Below are 14,706 nucleotides of genomic sequence, written 5' to 3'. Positions count from 1 at the left end.
TCTATTAGCCCAATTGTCACCAGGGAGTAACAAGAACAACACTGAGGTAGATTCAAGTCATATTCTCCGTCAAAATATCTCTTGTGGAGAAAAATGGACATACAACATCTAACGGCTGGGGCAATTAACAATGTTAAGATCGTGCTTGGAACGAAGAAGGTATGTTTCATGTTACACTAATCCCTCGTTTATTGGGGTTAATGGGGACCAGACCGCGCACGGTAAAAAATTGCCAAATTGAACTTGCCTTTTTTTTTTTTTCCTGCATCATTATTTGATTTTTTTAATTGTGAGGGAACACTGTGTTGCTCTTCATGCATATTTGGTATGTAATAGTTGCACATCTTCAAGATCAGCAAAATCTTGCAGCTTTGGAGCTTTTAGTTTTCCATACAGGCCGTATATTGTACAGGGTGATTAGCAATTAGCTTAGCATTAAGATTCAGATTTGTCTCACGCAGGCTTTAGAAAAGGAAAACCGAACAAAACAATGATCATGAAAACTGGGGGCTGGGAAGCTTGAAAAAAGAACTAAATGAAGTAATAATGAAAAACAGACGTGCTGCCCTTACATGGTCAAAAATATTCTGAAGCCTACAGAATTGGTGTGTCGTCTGCAGTGTTGTCAACCTTTTGGCCAAAGAGCGCGAATGCTGTCAAGTCAACAATGCAAATTGGACCCCTCGTGTTGACTTTTGAGCCGGCGGCTGAAGAAGTGTGACGATGGCTGACATTTAAAGTCTTCCCCTGGAACCAAAGGTTCCACTGCAAGAGTTTCTGTGTGCTGCGTGACATGTTTGCTCAGATGCCCGCCGGTGAGCTCGCCTTCCTCTTTGCATGTGTGTGTGGAAGTAACTCGCTTCACCAGTTCATCGTCCTGCTCTTTACTTGGCACGTTCACGATTTCCCAAATATGGTTAAAAATGATCAACTTTTGAAAAATACATTTAGCATATTTAATATATTTTTAAATTAAAATAGAGTAAAAGTGGGATTTCAACATTGATATTTTCTTATGACAATTCGTAGATAATTGTATGAAATAATTCATGTTCATATTTTTTTTTCCATTTAAAGTATTTAAGCATATAAACAATATTTGAAGTGGTGTTCTACGATTAGTAAAAACTGTTAATATCTAACAAGTATATTTCCGTTATGAACTGGTATTGTCACAAAACTTTGTTGAAATAGGTTTTTGTGTTCTACAAAAATGAGACCAAGATGTTGTAAATGATGCTTCATTGTAGGCATGTTGTTCTTTGCGACAAACTTGCCTCGTAATTATGGCCAAAAAGTTCAACTTGGGTTTCAGCGACCCGAACACATTTGCCCACATGCTTTTGGGAAATTGTGCTTTTTTTATTTTATTTTGTTTTGGGTCTTTTTTTCTCCGTGAGATAAGGCTCCTGTTTTGCCACTTTACCTCATGGCCATGACCTATGAAAAAGACAGGAGATTGTTGTCACTACTTGCCAGAAATTCCTGCAACACCTTTAATGTTGCTGTTGCCCTCTTGGCAGACTTCCTGACCAGTTTTCCGCTCATCTTTTTTTTTTTTTTTAAACTTGTTTTAGGGACCACTGGTGTGCTAAAGGGCATAACTTGTACTGTAAAAAGTGACTACAAATATGTCAGGAAAATCCTACTTGAACATCCAAACTTTAGGTGTGCAATCCCAAACAAAGTGAAGATATTCGAGTGGTGAAGTGTGTGCTGACTTCCATTTAACATGAGTCTTGAATGTGATTGGTTAAAGGTCACATCAATGGTGCAAAAACATTTGACTTGATTCATCTTGGTCTAATTTTTTGTAGCACTAAAACACGTGTGTAGACTCTTAATATCCACAGTCGGAATTTACTTTGCACGTGCCGGTATGTTGAAAAAGTGCTTAGTCATTTTTCACGTGGACCTCGGTAAAAGGACGTGGTCAATGGTCTATAAATTGAAAAAAGATAGAGGAAGTGGGTGCATGTTAAAGGTTGGAAGCTGCAGGGTCCATTGACATAGTTAGCAAAAATGAGTCGCGTGCTGATCGCAGGCCTGCTGCTGCTCAATCTGTCTGCCAGCGTTGCGGCGCCAGGTAAACGCTGCCCAAATCAAATTTTCTCTACGCTTTGTCATGTTGGTCAAGTTGAATTGTTTTTTTTATCTTTTTTGGGGGGGTACAGTGTCACCAGCTCCTCCTGCACATGTCAAGTTTGACTCAGTGGACTTTAAGAATGTCCTTCGCTGGACGCCGCCCACCAACAGCAGCACCATCCGCTATGACATCCAGTGGAAGATGTGAGGACACGCTCAGATGCAAATTGCACCCACACCATATTAGCATTTTATTGATTTTTGCCTCAGTCTTTGCTGCAGTTCGCGTGGTTATTGTTACAAAATGCAGTATGCCAGATGTGTATTTCATGTGGAGTCCCACAAGGCTCCTTTCGTGGACCCGTGTTGAGTTGAGAATCAGAATCACATTTTACATTTTTTTTTCTTTTCAATTTGATATGTGATTGGCTGGCGACCAGTTCAAGGTGTACTCTCCCTATTTTCCCGAAGATAGCTGGGATAGGCTCCAGCACCATAATGGATGGCTATATAGTTAATTGGGTTAGATTTTCTATTCATTTTTGTTTATGGCAAACTTTTAACTCCCCAAAAAGATGTAAAAAAAAAAAAAAAAAAAAAGTTGTATAAAAATGTGTTCTATTTCTCGATTTTATAACTTTCATTTTGTTCCAATTTATATTTATGTATATATTGTTGAGACTATTCTATTTCTGCACACATTTTCACTCAAATATATTGTATTTAAAAATAATGATAATGTATTTCAATTTTCTTATCTAAATGCCGGTTCTATGTTTTATTTTATTAAGATTACCAAAAAAACCTACTATTCATATTGTTCATCGCATAAACTTTGAATAAGTGATTTTATTGAATAATGAAAAAATCTTGTTTAGATCCAGTATTTAAAAAAATATACACAATGTCAAAGTTTTTTTTTTTTTATAATTCAAATTTGCATATGCATTTCTCAATTCAAAATACTGAATATATAGTGAATGCAATAGTGTTAAATGTTCTGCAAAGTGCTTTGTTACCGCTACAGCTGTTGTGAAGGCGCTATATAATGTATTGTATTGCATTGTAGAAGAGCTGTAATAAATGATCTGATTATGCAAACGAGATCAATCAACATCATACTGAAAAGTGTGTCCCAATCATCATCGTAATGATGTGTAATTGATTGTGTACTGTTTTTGTACCGCTCAGTTATGGCGATACCCAGTGGCGGGACGTGGACGACTGCCAGTGCATCCGTGAGCTCCACTGTGACCTCAGCGGGGTCACCTCGAACCTCCGAGAGTGGTACTACGCCAGACTGAGAGCGTCATACTCGTCCTCATTGTCGAGCAAGTCAGCGTGGATCCCGTCGCCGAGATTCAGCCCCCGCTGGGACAGTGAGCGTTTTTATTTCACGACATAGATGACATAAGAAAATTCAAAATTTGTTTTTGATGGAAATGGACAAATAAATCCTAGACCTACTAAAATGTTGCTAAGGGAAACTGATTTAGGTGTAAGTCAGTAACATGACCAAGAGTTAAAGGACTTAAAGGACCCCTGAGTCTAAAATGTCTTTTTGGGGATGGGTGCTAGAAAATTTTTGGGGGGTGCATAATGCAAGTTCAACTTGCTTAGCCAATTTAATCTTGCTAAGATGCTGTTCAAAACAATCATTCAGTCAAGCGTTGCTGCCATGCTTTTTCTAAAACGCTAAATCGCTTCGAAACCTAAATGATCGACTTCCTGTTTCATTTCAAGCAAGACTTCTTGAGTGTTTTTTTGCAGGTAGTAGACATGCCTGCCAAATTTCACGTTGGCAAAGGAAAAACATTTTGGGCTTTTACCCCTCAAATAAATGCAAGTGTTTCATGTTTTATGTTGAGTTTTTGCTGTCATGCTTATTCTAAAATGGTCCCTGTTTCCATCTACTCCTGAAAAACCTGTCAGCCAAATTTATTTTTGCTAAGTGAATTTGTCTCTCTCTCTCTTTCATTCAGCTACTATCAGTGCCCCGCAGCTAAGGCTGAATGCCAGCGAGCAAGGCATCGTGGTGCGCGTGAGGACCCCGCAGCGTGTGGCCAAGAAGTTGCAAAGCAGCCACCTTCGCAACACTCTCGTCTACAAAGTCTACCTCATCAACGAAGCGGGCAAGGAGGTACGTCTCAAGCTAATGCTAAAGCAAATGCAAGTACAAATAATTTTCTTCAAAATTGTACTGTTAAACATCAATTCAATTGGCTCACGTGTGAGAAAATAAGTGCTCTATGTTGTATCCTTCAAAAATGAAATCAATCAAAATGAAAAATGTCTCATTTGACGGTGGACAAGATGCCAAAATCCATTGAGAACATAGTTCCAATTTTTGTTGTTTTTTTTTCTCCCAGGAGGTGTTTGAGCTGCATTGCTGCTCGGGGAAGTTTGTGGTAAGCTCGGTAAAGCACAAGACCAAATATTGCTTCCAGGCGCAGAGTGTCGCAGTGCTGCAGGGACGCAGCAGCGCTCGCGGACCCACAAAGTGCATCACCACCACATGAGCATGGTAACGTACACGCACACACGCGTGCATTTAAGGCAATTACATGTTAAACACGTCCTTTACTGGACACCTCATTAAATACAGCAGCCTAGTAAAAATGTGTGCCTACGTTCCACAGGTCTCGTTTGGTCACATGATATCCCTCGCCACTTCCAAGATGGTCAAGTTTGCCTGATGCAACAAGCCGAGAGCGCTGATTGTTTTGATATATTTGTCGACACACACGTCAACTGAAATCAAGCCACGTGACATCAACGTGCCAACATGTGACTTTGTTCAGAATGATGACATCACTCATGAAAAGGTTGTTTGTCACATTAAAATGTCATCTTTGGTTGAAGTGAATCGGCCGTCATTCTTTAAACTGGCAACAAAAACGCACAAGTCTCAAATTAGGGTTTGAAAGTTGGGTTTAACACGAGGGTGGCGAGTCGCTTGAGTGCTTGGAAATGACCCAAAACAAAGTTGGAGACGACATTCGGCAATCGACTCCCAAATTAATTTTTAATACGCAGCAGGAAAAATTCAGAGTCTTTCAGTACACAAAATGACCAGTCGACTCGTTTGCATCCGGCACCGCACACGCGTGCACGCGCACAAATCTGATGCCGCTCATCCTTCCAGTGCCGTTAACATGATTGAGGGGCGTGCAATCGTTTTATTTTGTAGCGTCTTCCCTTCTTTGCATGGCGTCATTGTCGCGGTGGCGGTTTCACGCATTGTGTTCGCCGAGCTCTCGGGCCTCCTTCACCAGCTGCAGCAGGCTGGACAACATGGACACGTGTGAGGGCTCCACGCCCATTTTCTCCATCTGAGGGAAACGCATCATTTGGATTTGTTCCTTTTAATTTTTTTTCACAATTAACGAAGAACTTCCGTTAGCCTTTGACATTTCACATGTTAGCATTAAGCTAGCGGACGTCCGTTAGCCACCGACCTGTTCCGCCAAGTACTCCACGTCCAGAGCCAGCTGAAGTCGGATCTTGGTGTCGTCTGACGGGCCGCCATTAGTTGCGGCTGCGCTGGCGCCGGTGTTGGTGGCAGCTCCCTTCCTGGCTTGCTTCAATCGTTTCAGACTCTCCTCCATCTTTCTCACAGAGCTCAGAACCTCAGAAATCGTCTCGTAGTACCTAGCACACAGGTGTGTCAAATCACCACTATCATCTTCAATGACCAAAAAATATAGATAACACGCAGTTAGTTATTTTTCATTCCTTTCCATATTAAATTTGTGTGTGTGTAAAACCTTACTAAAAATGACAAACTGAATTACACTTTCATAATTATTTACCAAATTTTTAAATAGATGCATTTATTTATTTAAAACCATATTAAAAATATTAACCTAATTAGTTAACAAATTTATTTTAAAACCATACTAAACAAAAAAAAATATTGAACATTTTTTTCAATTTTTGGGAAATGTTTGTCTGTTTTGTAACACACATTAAACAAAATTTAAGTTGCTTATATTTTTATTTTATTTAAGCCTCGACAAAAAAACTACAAACAAATGTATTTATTTCAATTTTAATGTATTTGTATTATTATTTTAACTTATTCATGTTTAAACCGCAGCAAATAAAAAAAAACGCAACCTGATTTATTTGGTCTACGTTAAACTCTCTTTGAAACCTATTTGAAATTTGCTTTCAACTTTATCCAACATAAATTGAAAAAAAAATATTTTTAACATAAAATGTTTTTAACATTTTTTTTAACCCTTATTAAACAAAAAAGAACATCGAGTGTTTTTTTTTTTAAACCTTATCAAATAAAAAATTCACAGCGGTTTATCTATTTTAGTGTGAAAAGAAACATAAAATAAACACAACTTGATTTTATTTATGTTATATATTTAAAAACCCTGAAACAACATATTTATAATTTTTACGTGTTTTTTGCTGTAATCATTTTATGAGTGCAACAATATTACTGTTTCGAAATGAAAGCAGACTCCAGGAAGTCACGTTGAGAAGAATACATGTGCGCTCACCTCTGCGTGCATTCAGAAAGTGTGACCGTCAGCCACTGGCGCGCCGTGGCCGCGTCCACCAACCCTGTTGAGTCGCTAAGCAGCTGATGTAATGGCCGCAAGGCGTTGTCCATGTACGCCGACGCTCGCACGGGCGCCTCCTGCCCACACGAGAAAAAGAAGAAGAAGAAGAAGCGCATCAGGCTGGCACCATGTGGTGTCAGTGGCGACGGCGACTCTCGCGCTCCAGCGACTGACCTTATTGGTCCTACGATAGAGTCGGGGCACCTCGGAGGCGCTCTTCAGGAAGCGGCAACTGCGCTCGCTCAAGTGTTGGGTCATGCGGGTGCTTAGGGCGGGGATGCTGCTGGACAGAATCGCCCTGGAGTCCGCTAAGGCCTCTAGCGGAAAACACAACAGCAGCTACTACAAATATTCTCACTGTTTACGATGGAAAAATATTGTCACTTACCTTCCACAATAGCAAGGTTTGTGAAGCCGATGTCTTGTAATCGCTGTCCGACCATTTCTGACACTTCAGGTAACTAAAAGACAAGAGAGCAATTTAAAAAGGTTCAGTCTTCTGGGTATTCAGTTGCCTTTTGCGTCAATGCATTACTTTAAGGTTGTTGACAGCAATGGGACAATTTTATTGAATAGAATTTTTTTAGGTTTATTGTTTTAATACTATTTTGTTTTTTAAAATGAAGACAATCGCGATTTTTGACAACTATATCTATTTTACATGACATTAAACCCCCAATACACAAATTGACAAAAAAAAATAATTTTAATTAAAAATTGACAATTTTGTATATTTGGATAAAAAAATAAATAAATAAAGCATACATTTTATTTTTAGTTGACGAATGTGAATGAAATAAAAAAAATTTGATTCTACAATTTTTTTAAACAATTTAAAAATTCTTGCCAAGCAAAAACCTTTTTTAAGCTTATGACAAAACAGATGTTAACATTTTTATGCATGGACAAATTAGCTTGTTCTTAAATTTAAAGAAAATATTACCTTTAAGCATCAACAAAAAAAAACTATGCGCCATTAATTATATTTTCTCTTTATTTCATTTTTTTTTTTTTTACTTTTTAACATGCTACAAAACAAAATCAGTTGGGAAAAAAATTTCAACTTTTTTATGGAATATTCTTATGGATTAAACCAAAGTTAGAAGATACTCCATAGTTTTCTTATTAAATAAACTACAATTCAATATTTTTTTTAAACCTTACTAAATCAAAATAATAAACTGAACTTTTTTTAGATGCATTTTCAAGCTCAAATTATAAACTATACATCCAATCAGTATCAGTGTGTACTTAATCAATTTCATGTTATTTTATTAAGCCTAATTGCTCATAAATTACAAGACGAGTCATATAATATACTCTACCAATTACAAACCACAAAACGAATTCAGCAACAATAAGATAAATTAAATTCAAATCCAAGAGCATATGTAAGTTATCCAAAAAAAAAAAAAACAACAGAAAAAAAAACTGAGTATTCATTTTGATACAGATCCATCTTTGTAAACATTTACTTGCTTACTTGCTCTTGCAGTTTTTGGACATCAGCTGCGATGTGGACCAGCTGTTTGGTGGACAGCGAGGTGGGACTTCCGCTCTCGCTACCCGCTTCCTCCACGGACGTCCTGCTGGAGGTGGACGACGCCGAGCTGGGGAGGGGCCTGCTGGGCTCTTTGCACACCTCGGTCGGATTGGCCTTCGTCAGCACCTGCTCACCGAGCCAATCGATCAGTAAGTCTTGAAATGGCCATTGATGTTGGGTTTTTTTTTTTTTGTGCCAATGGCTGACCTCGTTTAGGAAGGTGCCATATCGCGAGTAGAGCTGCAGGGTGAGCTTCCAGAAGCGATGAGCCAGCGGTGGCAGGTAGACTTTGTCGGACCAGCAACGTACCAGACAAGACCACAGCGACACTGACGCCTGCAGGTGGTACGCACTACCGGCTGGATGGAAGGGCACACAAATGTGTCCATTGTTATTGTGGACGGATGTGATTGGAAGTGTTGTCAAGGCTACAGTACCACTGTAAGTTCAAGTTGATTACAGACTCAATCGGCTGACAATTCTTTGAAAACAGGCTGACTTGTGTGAGATTTTTATTTTATTTTTTACACTAACACAAGTGCACGGCCTGCATTGTGTGACAAAGGTTTTAAAGAAAGGCTGTCAAACTAGTTTATAAATACAAAAACAAAAAAATACATGAGGAAGCCCAGTATTTTATTTTTATGCCTACAGTTGTGTTTTTGCATTGCTTTCTCAATCTAAATATTTGTGCTTAGGTTATATTTCTATATAACGGCTTTCACTGATTGCGGTCAAATCAATGTAGCATTCTGTAACACGGCAATTCCTTAAACAAAATAATAATAATGACACCTAAAAACTAATTACACTGTGAATTTTTTGTTCGTTTCAATTTAATGGAGTGCAATCTAATGTATTGAGACGCTCCTGTGCATGTGAATTCCGATGCCATAAAGACGGGCTCTAGTACTGCACTCTCCTTGGCACAAATCCCGTATCCACCTTTGGAAGATGCCTCATTCTGATCTAAATAAATTCCATTCCGTTTGTTTTATAGTTATTGCGCCCAGCATGGCGCATATCCCACTGAGAGCATTAAAAAAAATATGGAATCCAAAACACGTACCTGGCGCCGCCTCTAAACCATCACTGAGGGCATTCTCCAGGCTTCCTGCTATTTCCTTGTACCTGGAAACACATTCAGGGAAGACAAGAATGAGCCGTGATGTGCAAACATCAAGACACTTTGTGGACTGACACTTCCAGCCACCTGCCCTTCCCGATAATGTCTGCAGTGGCACACTGTATAATCTTTGCAGTGAACGTGTAAGTCTGCAAAAGTGGGTCGCTGGCAATTTTGTCGAACATCACACGGCAACTCGACGATGTCGCCTGCCTCTCATGTTGCACGGATCGCAACATGCCGATTCTTTTTTTTTTGGGGTCTGTCATCAAACACCTGGACGAAAGGTGCGTCCATGTTTGCTTTTGAGTCAGCAGGACTGGATGTGTGCCAGTGTCGCCGTAAAGCATGCTACCATTCGAATCGTCGATAAGATTGCTAAATGCTGCTAAGTTTTGTTCGAACATGAAAACCACACCCAATAACTTTTATACAACGCGGTTTACCTCAGCTGAAAATAGACGGGCAGGTTCCATTTACTGTGGAAGGCGACGTAGGACGGGTGCGCTCGAAGTCGCCTCACGCTGGCTTGCGAGCTGCACTGACGCTCGAACCGACGGACAAACTCTGTGCTGGCGCTGTAACGCTAGAAATGAAGAAGGCCAAAGTGAGGAGGGAAACCGGCAGGGAAACTGACGATTTTTATTGTCTCCGTCCGACGCACCTCGTAGAAAATGTCGGGGTTTCCGGGGTTGAAGAGGTACGATAGCCTCTCCTCGATGCCTTTCACCATCTCGGGCCACACCGAGTTGACCAGGAAGTCGTAGCCGGGAACGATGTCGGCTTTGTCGCTGGGGAGAGAAAAAAAAAGTGTCCATGTAGAGCGAACAGAAGAATTTGGTTATTAGTTGGTAAGTTTAATCAGGTCCCACTTGGTATACTTTGCCTTGAAGCAGTGTTGTAACTGTTTAGGATTTTTCATCATAGTTCATATTTATTTTGCTTTGACTTTTGTTTTGTAAATTCAGTTATTTTGAATCAGTTCTTAGAGCAAGTTTTTTCAAAAATGCCTTTATAGTTTTCTTTTTATTCGTTTTATTCTTTTTCAATTATATGTGGTATTTATCAAGTGCAAGATTAAAAAAAAAAACAGGTCACTAAGTATTGTGTAAAAAGAAAACGACAATTGTCAAACAACAGTTTGAGCTTCCTTTTTCTGTGCGGCGGTAACGCAAAAGCAAAGAAAGCAGTTTGTTAAACATAGGATGTAGTAGTTTGAGTTAATGTTTGTTTGTTTTTATTAAAATCGCTTTCGCTTTCATTTGATTTCGTTCACGAAAATGTCTTTTGAATTGAAATTGTAGTTATTTCATTCGTTTTCCTTAACTCTAATAAACTTGCCTTGACTTGGATCAACTACAGCTGCAGCTGCATTTTAACTTGAGTATTGTAACATTTAACAAATTGAATAATTACATGAAATTGATTATACATGTGTAAACATTAAGTGCATTTAAGGTGGAGATTTGATATATTTTCTACGATTATATTTCTGTCCACTTGAGGCCGCCATCCTCAAGTTCCACTGCTGAAGCTATGATAATGAGTGTGTCTGGCTTTAAAAGGCGGGGCTCTGGCCGGGTGAGTGACGTGGGCGCCTGAGAGCAAAAGTGTAGATTGGCTGGCTTTTGTGCATCTGGAGTTGCTCCATCGTGGAACAAATAATTGTTTCAATGCACATTTCTCCATTGAAGGTGGGACAATTCCATCTTTTCCAGTTCTATGAAGCTCAGCAAATACTATGCACAAGTTCATTTACTTTTGCAGCGGGCATGTGCATTTTTAGCTTAAAGGCTATGATTGCTGGCTTTTCCAATGACTCAAAGACATTTTTTGGACGATTCATCTTTACTAACCTGGATATGGCTCCTCCGGTCACTTCTCTCAAGAGTCTGCAATGATGAGGGACAAACTCCAGAAGCCTCGAGTACATCACCTGAAGCCCATTGGGACTGGACTTGACCACCTCCTCCACAATCACCTACAGGCAGAAGGACGAAAGGGAAGCCCAGTACAGTGGTACCACGCCTTACAAGTGGCCCAGCGTCAAAGTTTTAGCACATTTACCTGATCCATGAAGGGTTTGACCAGCACTTGTCCCACCAGGGCCTCAGCATCTCGCGTCTTATCAATGGTGGCGTACGTCCTGAGGCAGTGGCGCACCATGTCCACGTTGGACGTCTGCAGACCCTCGATGAGCAGACCCTCCAGGGACTGCTGCAGCATGGAGGTGATGCCCGCGATGCGCTGGAGAGGCAGCAAGCAAAAGTTAAAGGGGGAAGATTTGTCTTAAAGACAAATCCAGGATGCTTTCCAAGGAGCTGGACCAACACTTACGGGTCTGACTTTGTCCAGCAGAGGCATGCCTTTGCTCTGCACGGCATGGAACTGAAGCTGGTTGAACTCAGTGGCGATCCTCTCCAAGATCTGACCCGCTAACAAGGGGCTGAACATGGACAGAAAGACTTATGACGTCATAAATTCATGGCACAATTTATCTATAGTCAACTATTTGCAAGGTGGAGGGAAACAATGGGAAAACTTTTTAAGAGCTGTCTCCAGGCACTTGGATCAAATTCAAGACCTTGCCTTCATTAAATATCATCATGAGGAGTGAGATTTTTTTTAAAGATATTTAAAACAACAAAAAAAATACTTATATGAAATAGTTTACAATTTATGATTACAAACAAATAGATTAACAAAATTATATGTTTTTATTTTTCCTGTGAATTGTACATTTAATGACTGATTTGTTTAACCTAATTAAGACCTTTTTGGGGGGGATATTTAACACCTCAAGCAGGACAATTATCAAAATACAGAATATCTACTCAAAATGTAATAATAAAATCATTGAAACAGAAGAAACATATAATAATATAGGTATGGCAGACTGAAAAGTTACTTTCCTAAAGCTTAAAAAAAAATCTAATTTCAAACATAAACACTCACAATTAAGTAATAATAAACAAAAAAATCTTACAATTAATAAAATAAAATACATGTAATACTTGGCAGATTGAACTGAAATTTTCTGAATAAAAGGCACAAAATGTAATAGCATTTTGCAGTCAGCATTGCTATCACATTAAATTATGTGGCCTACTAACAGTGTTTTAAATTTTGTGTCTCTACCCTTGGAATGAAAATTACTTCGTTAAAAATGTTATTTATTTGCAAATTGAACAATAAAAATGACCTCTCATTTTACTTGCGTTGATCTATTCAAATTCTTGTTGGTTGCTGGCTGCTAAATGCTACAAGTACTCCTTCATCACAACTTTGATACTCCAAGTTCAAATCTAGTGTTCAGCCTTCCGATGTGTGAAATGAATTTACTTTCTCTGGGTGCTCCAGCTACCTCCCACCTTTCAAAAGCAAGCATGTTAGCTTCATTGAAACGCAAAATTTTCTATAGGTGTGAATATGAGGGTAAATGGTTGTCTATATTCGCCCTGCAATTTGCCAGGGAAGTTAGCTTGGACATACCTCAGCTCACTTGAACCCTACATAGAACAAACACTACAGCAAAGATATGGAAGGACATGTGACACCTGTCGTTTTCCAATGAGTTGGACTCTTTGGGGTTTTGTGAGTTCAGGATTTTCTCAATCTTCTCCACCGAGCGCACCACCTGGATCAGCCTCAGGACGCAAACCTGACAGACGGAATAGAATAAATAGAATAGAAAGACATTTACAGTCAACAGCATTAATGGTTGTACACATCATTCCATAAGAATAAAAATATAAGGCCCAGACCTTTTTTTTCTGCAGGTCTTCTTGTTTGGACAGCTGCAGGTCTATGGCTTGTATCACCTCGCTGACATACGACCGAAGGCTCTGCACCGACAACATTCATTAGCACTCATTTAAACAGTAGTAAACCAAATATGTATTGAAGTCAAACACATACCATAACCTCCTCCCGTAGCTGGCCCAGTGGCACAGAGAGCTGATTGAGGGCTTTGTCCATCCCCACCTGAGACAAGACGATTTTTATTATTATTTTTGACAAATTATTCACCACTTAATTGTTGAGAATGGCTTTCTCGACTAATGGCTCCAAAACATTCCGTATTTTTCAGACTCGACTTTCATCACATTAGCGCAAACTTAAAGAAAGAAAAATCTGAATTAGTGAACCGCTACCGTGTATTATACATACTATGCGATTTAGCTGTAACAATGCTATGATGAATAGAGGTATTAATGGTCAATCTACCGCACTGATAAGCATTGATATGTATCAATTAGAGGTAGCAGCTGTTAAAGGTACGCCAGTAATGGATCCACCTCTGGAACCACAAGCACATACTCCTGGTGAAAGGGGAAAAGCAAAAGTGAACGTGGTAGCCGTGTTGTTGTCTGCGGCAAGGGAAGCAAGGGCACCTGCTCCAAGGTGGAGGTGGGAGAATTGTAACATCAGTTTATGGATGGGTCATCACAGTAAAATAAGAAAAAAAAATCCATCATCAAGGGAACTGATGAACAAGACAACAACAACAAGAAGATGAAGGAACTGGAACTGAATATTGTACGTGGAAACAACACTATAGCTGAGAGCAACCGGTAAATTAGAATGGCAGTAAGCAGTACGAGGCACAAATGACGCAATAAGCACTCACCAAATTGGTGGAGAGGTTGACAAAGTCGGCATAGTCTTTGTTGATGAGCTCCACCATGGCTGTTTTGAGCAGCTTGTAGTAGAGCTCCAGGTCCTCCCTCATCTCCTCCAGCTGCACCTGCTTCCGACACTCGGCCACGAACTGGTCCACGTCAAAGTCATCCTAGGGACAAGTTAAAAAGAACTGTAAAGCCTATCGGGATGACGCAGTTACTATACAAAGAAGCCATTATATCGCGTTTTGCATCGGCTGTTGCTGTGGCCCGCTGACTGTCTTTCCGCCATGTAGCTAAAACTAGCTCGTCTGTGATCGACTACGTTATTTAAGACGAACCTTACCTTCATGAAAACGTCCTTGTCAAAACACAAAGTGTCGGGGCCCTTTGGTAAATTCATGGCGGAGTCTACAAACATGCCACTACATAAGAAGCAAGAACAAGAAAACAGCTGCTAGTATTTGCTTCCGCAAACATGGCACATGACCAACGAAGAATAAACATTAGGTTTGTAAGACAGCAGCGCCTCCAAAAGGGCGCCAATATTAACTGCAGCCTAGTACTGCAATGGCATCGTAAACCTAAAAGGGGAAATATCTGGATTCAAAACAAAGGGATTTGGGGATGAAACATAAGAAAGATACTTATATTAAAAAAGACAAACATTACATTTTCATCTTTATGTTCCTCAATTATCGCACAGTCTCGCGATGGGTGCAGACCAGACGTAGCCTCCACTGCATACTG

The 14,706-nt window shown here is 39.8% G+C and overlaps 2 protein-coding genes across 2 annotated transcripts; one reads left to right on the top strand and one right to left on the bottom strand.

The window, feature by feature from the left end:
* Window positions 1–110: 110 nt before the first annotated feature.
* il22ra2 (interleukin 22 receptor, alpha 2) lies at window positions 111–4,887 on the top strand. The gene is made up of 6 exons (XM_088304718.1): window positions 111–2,086; window positions 2,175–2,289; window positions 3,277–3,464; window positions 4,068–4,225; window positions 4,455–4,609; window positions 4,725–4,887. The coding sequence occupies exons 1-5, from the start codon at window positions 2,023–2,025 to the stop codon at window positions 4,602–4,604; spliced, it is 675 nt and encodes a 224-aa protein (XP_088160844.1). The 5' UTR covers window positions 111–2,022; the 3' UTR covers window positions 4,605–4,609; window positions 4,725–4,887.
* Window positions 4,888–5,091: 204 nt separating this feature from the next.
* cog2 (component of oligomeric golgi complex 2) lies at window positions 5,092–14,473 on the bottom strand. The gene is made up of 18 exons (XM_088304715.1): window positions 14,303–14,473; window positions 13,965–14,126; window positions 13,253–13,318; window positions 13,099–13,179; window positions 12,892–12,995; window positions 11,672–11,780; window positions 11,402–11,581; window positions 11,191–11,315; window positions 9,999–10,125; window positions 9,781–9,920; window positions 9,278–9,339; window positions 8,416–8,567; window positions 8,149–8,334; window positions 7,054–7,126; window positions 6,840–6,982; window positions 6,603–6,742; window positions 5,544–5,736; window positions 5,092–5,417 (listed from the first exon to the last, which is right to left on the bottom strand). Exons 1-18 carry the CDS (start codon window positions 14,375–14,377, stop codon window positions 5,319–5,321), a joined length of 2,217 nt encoding a protein of 738 aa, XP_088160841.1. The 5' UTR covers window positions 14,378–14,473; the 3' UTR covers window positions 5,092–5,318.
* Window positions 14,474–14,706: the final 233 nt, after the last annotated feature.

Source organism: Idiotropiscis lumnitzeri, chromosome 9 (assembly GCF_059441095.1).
Source record: "Idiotropiscis lumnitzeri isolate Australia: NSW breed Sydney's pygmy pipehorse chromosome 9, RoL_Ilum_1.0, whole genome shotgun sequence".
Lineage (NCBI taxonomy): Eukaryota > Metazoa > Chordata > Actinopteri > Syngnathiformes > Syngnathidae > Idiotropiscis > Idiotropiscis lumnitzeri.
This window is presented reverse-complemented; position numbering and strand designations above follow the sequence as displayed.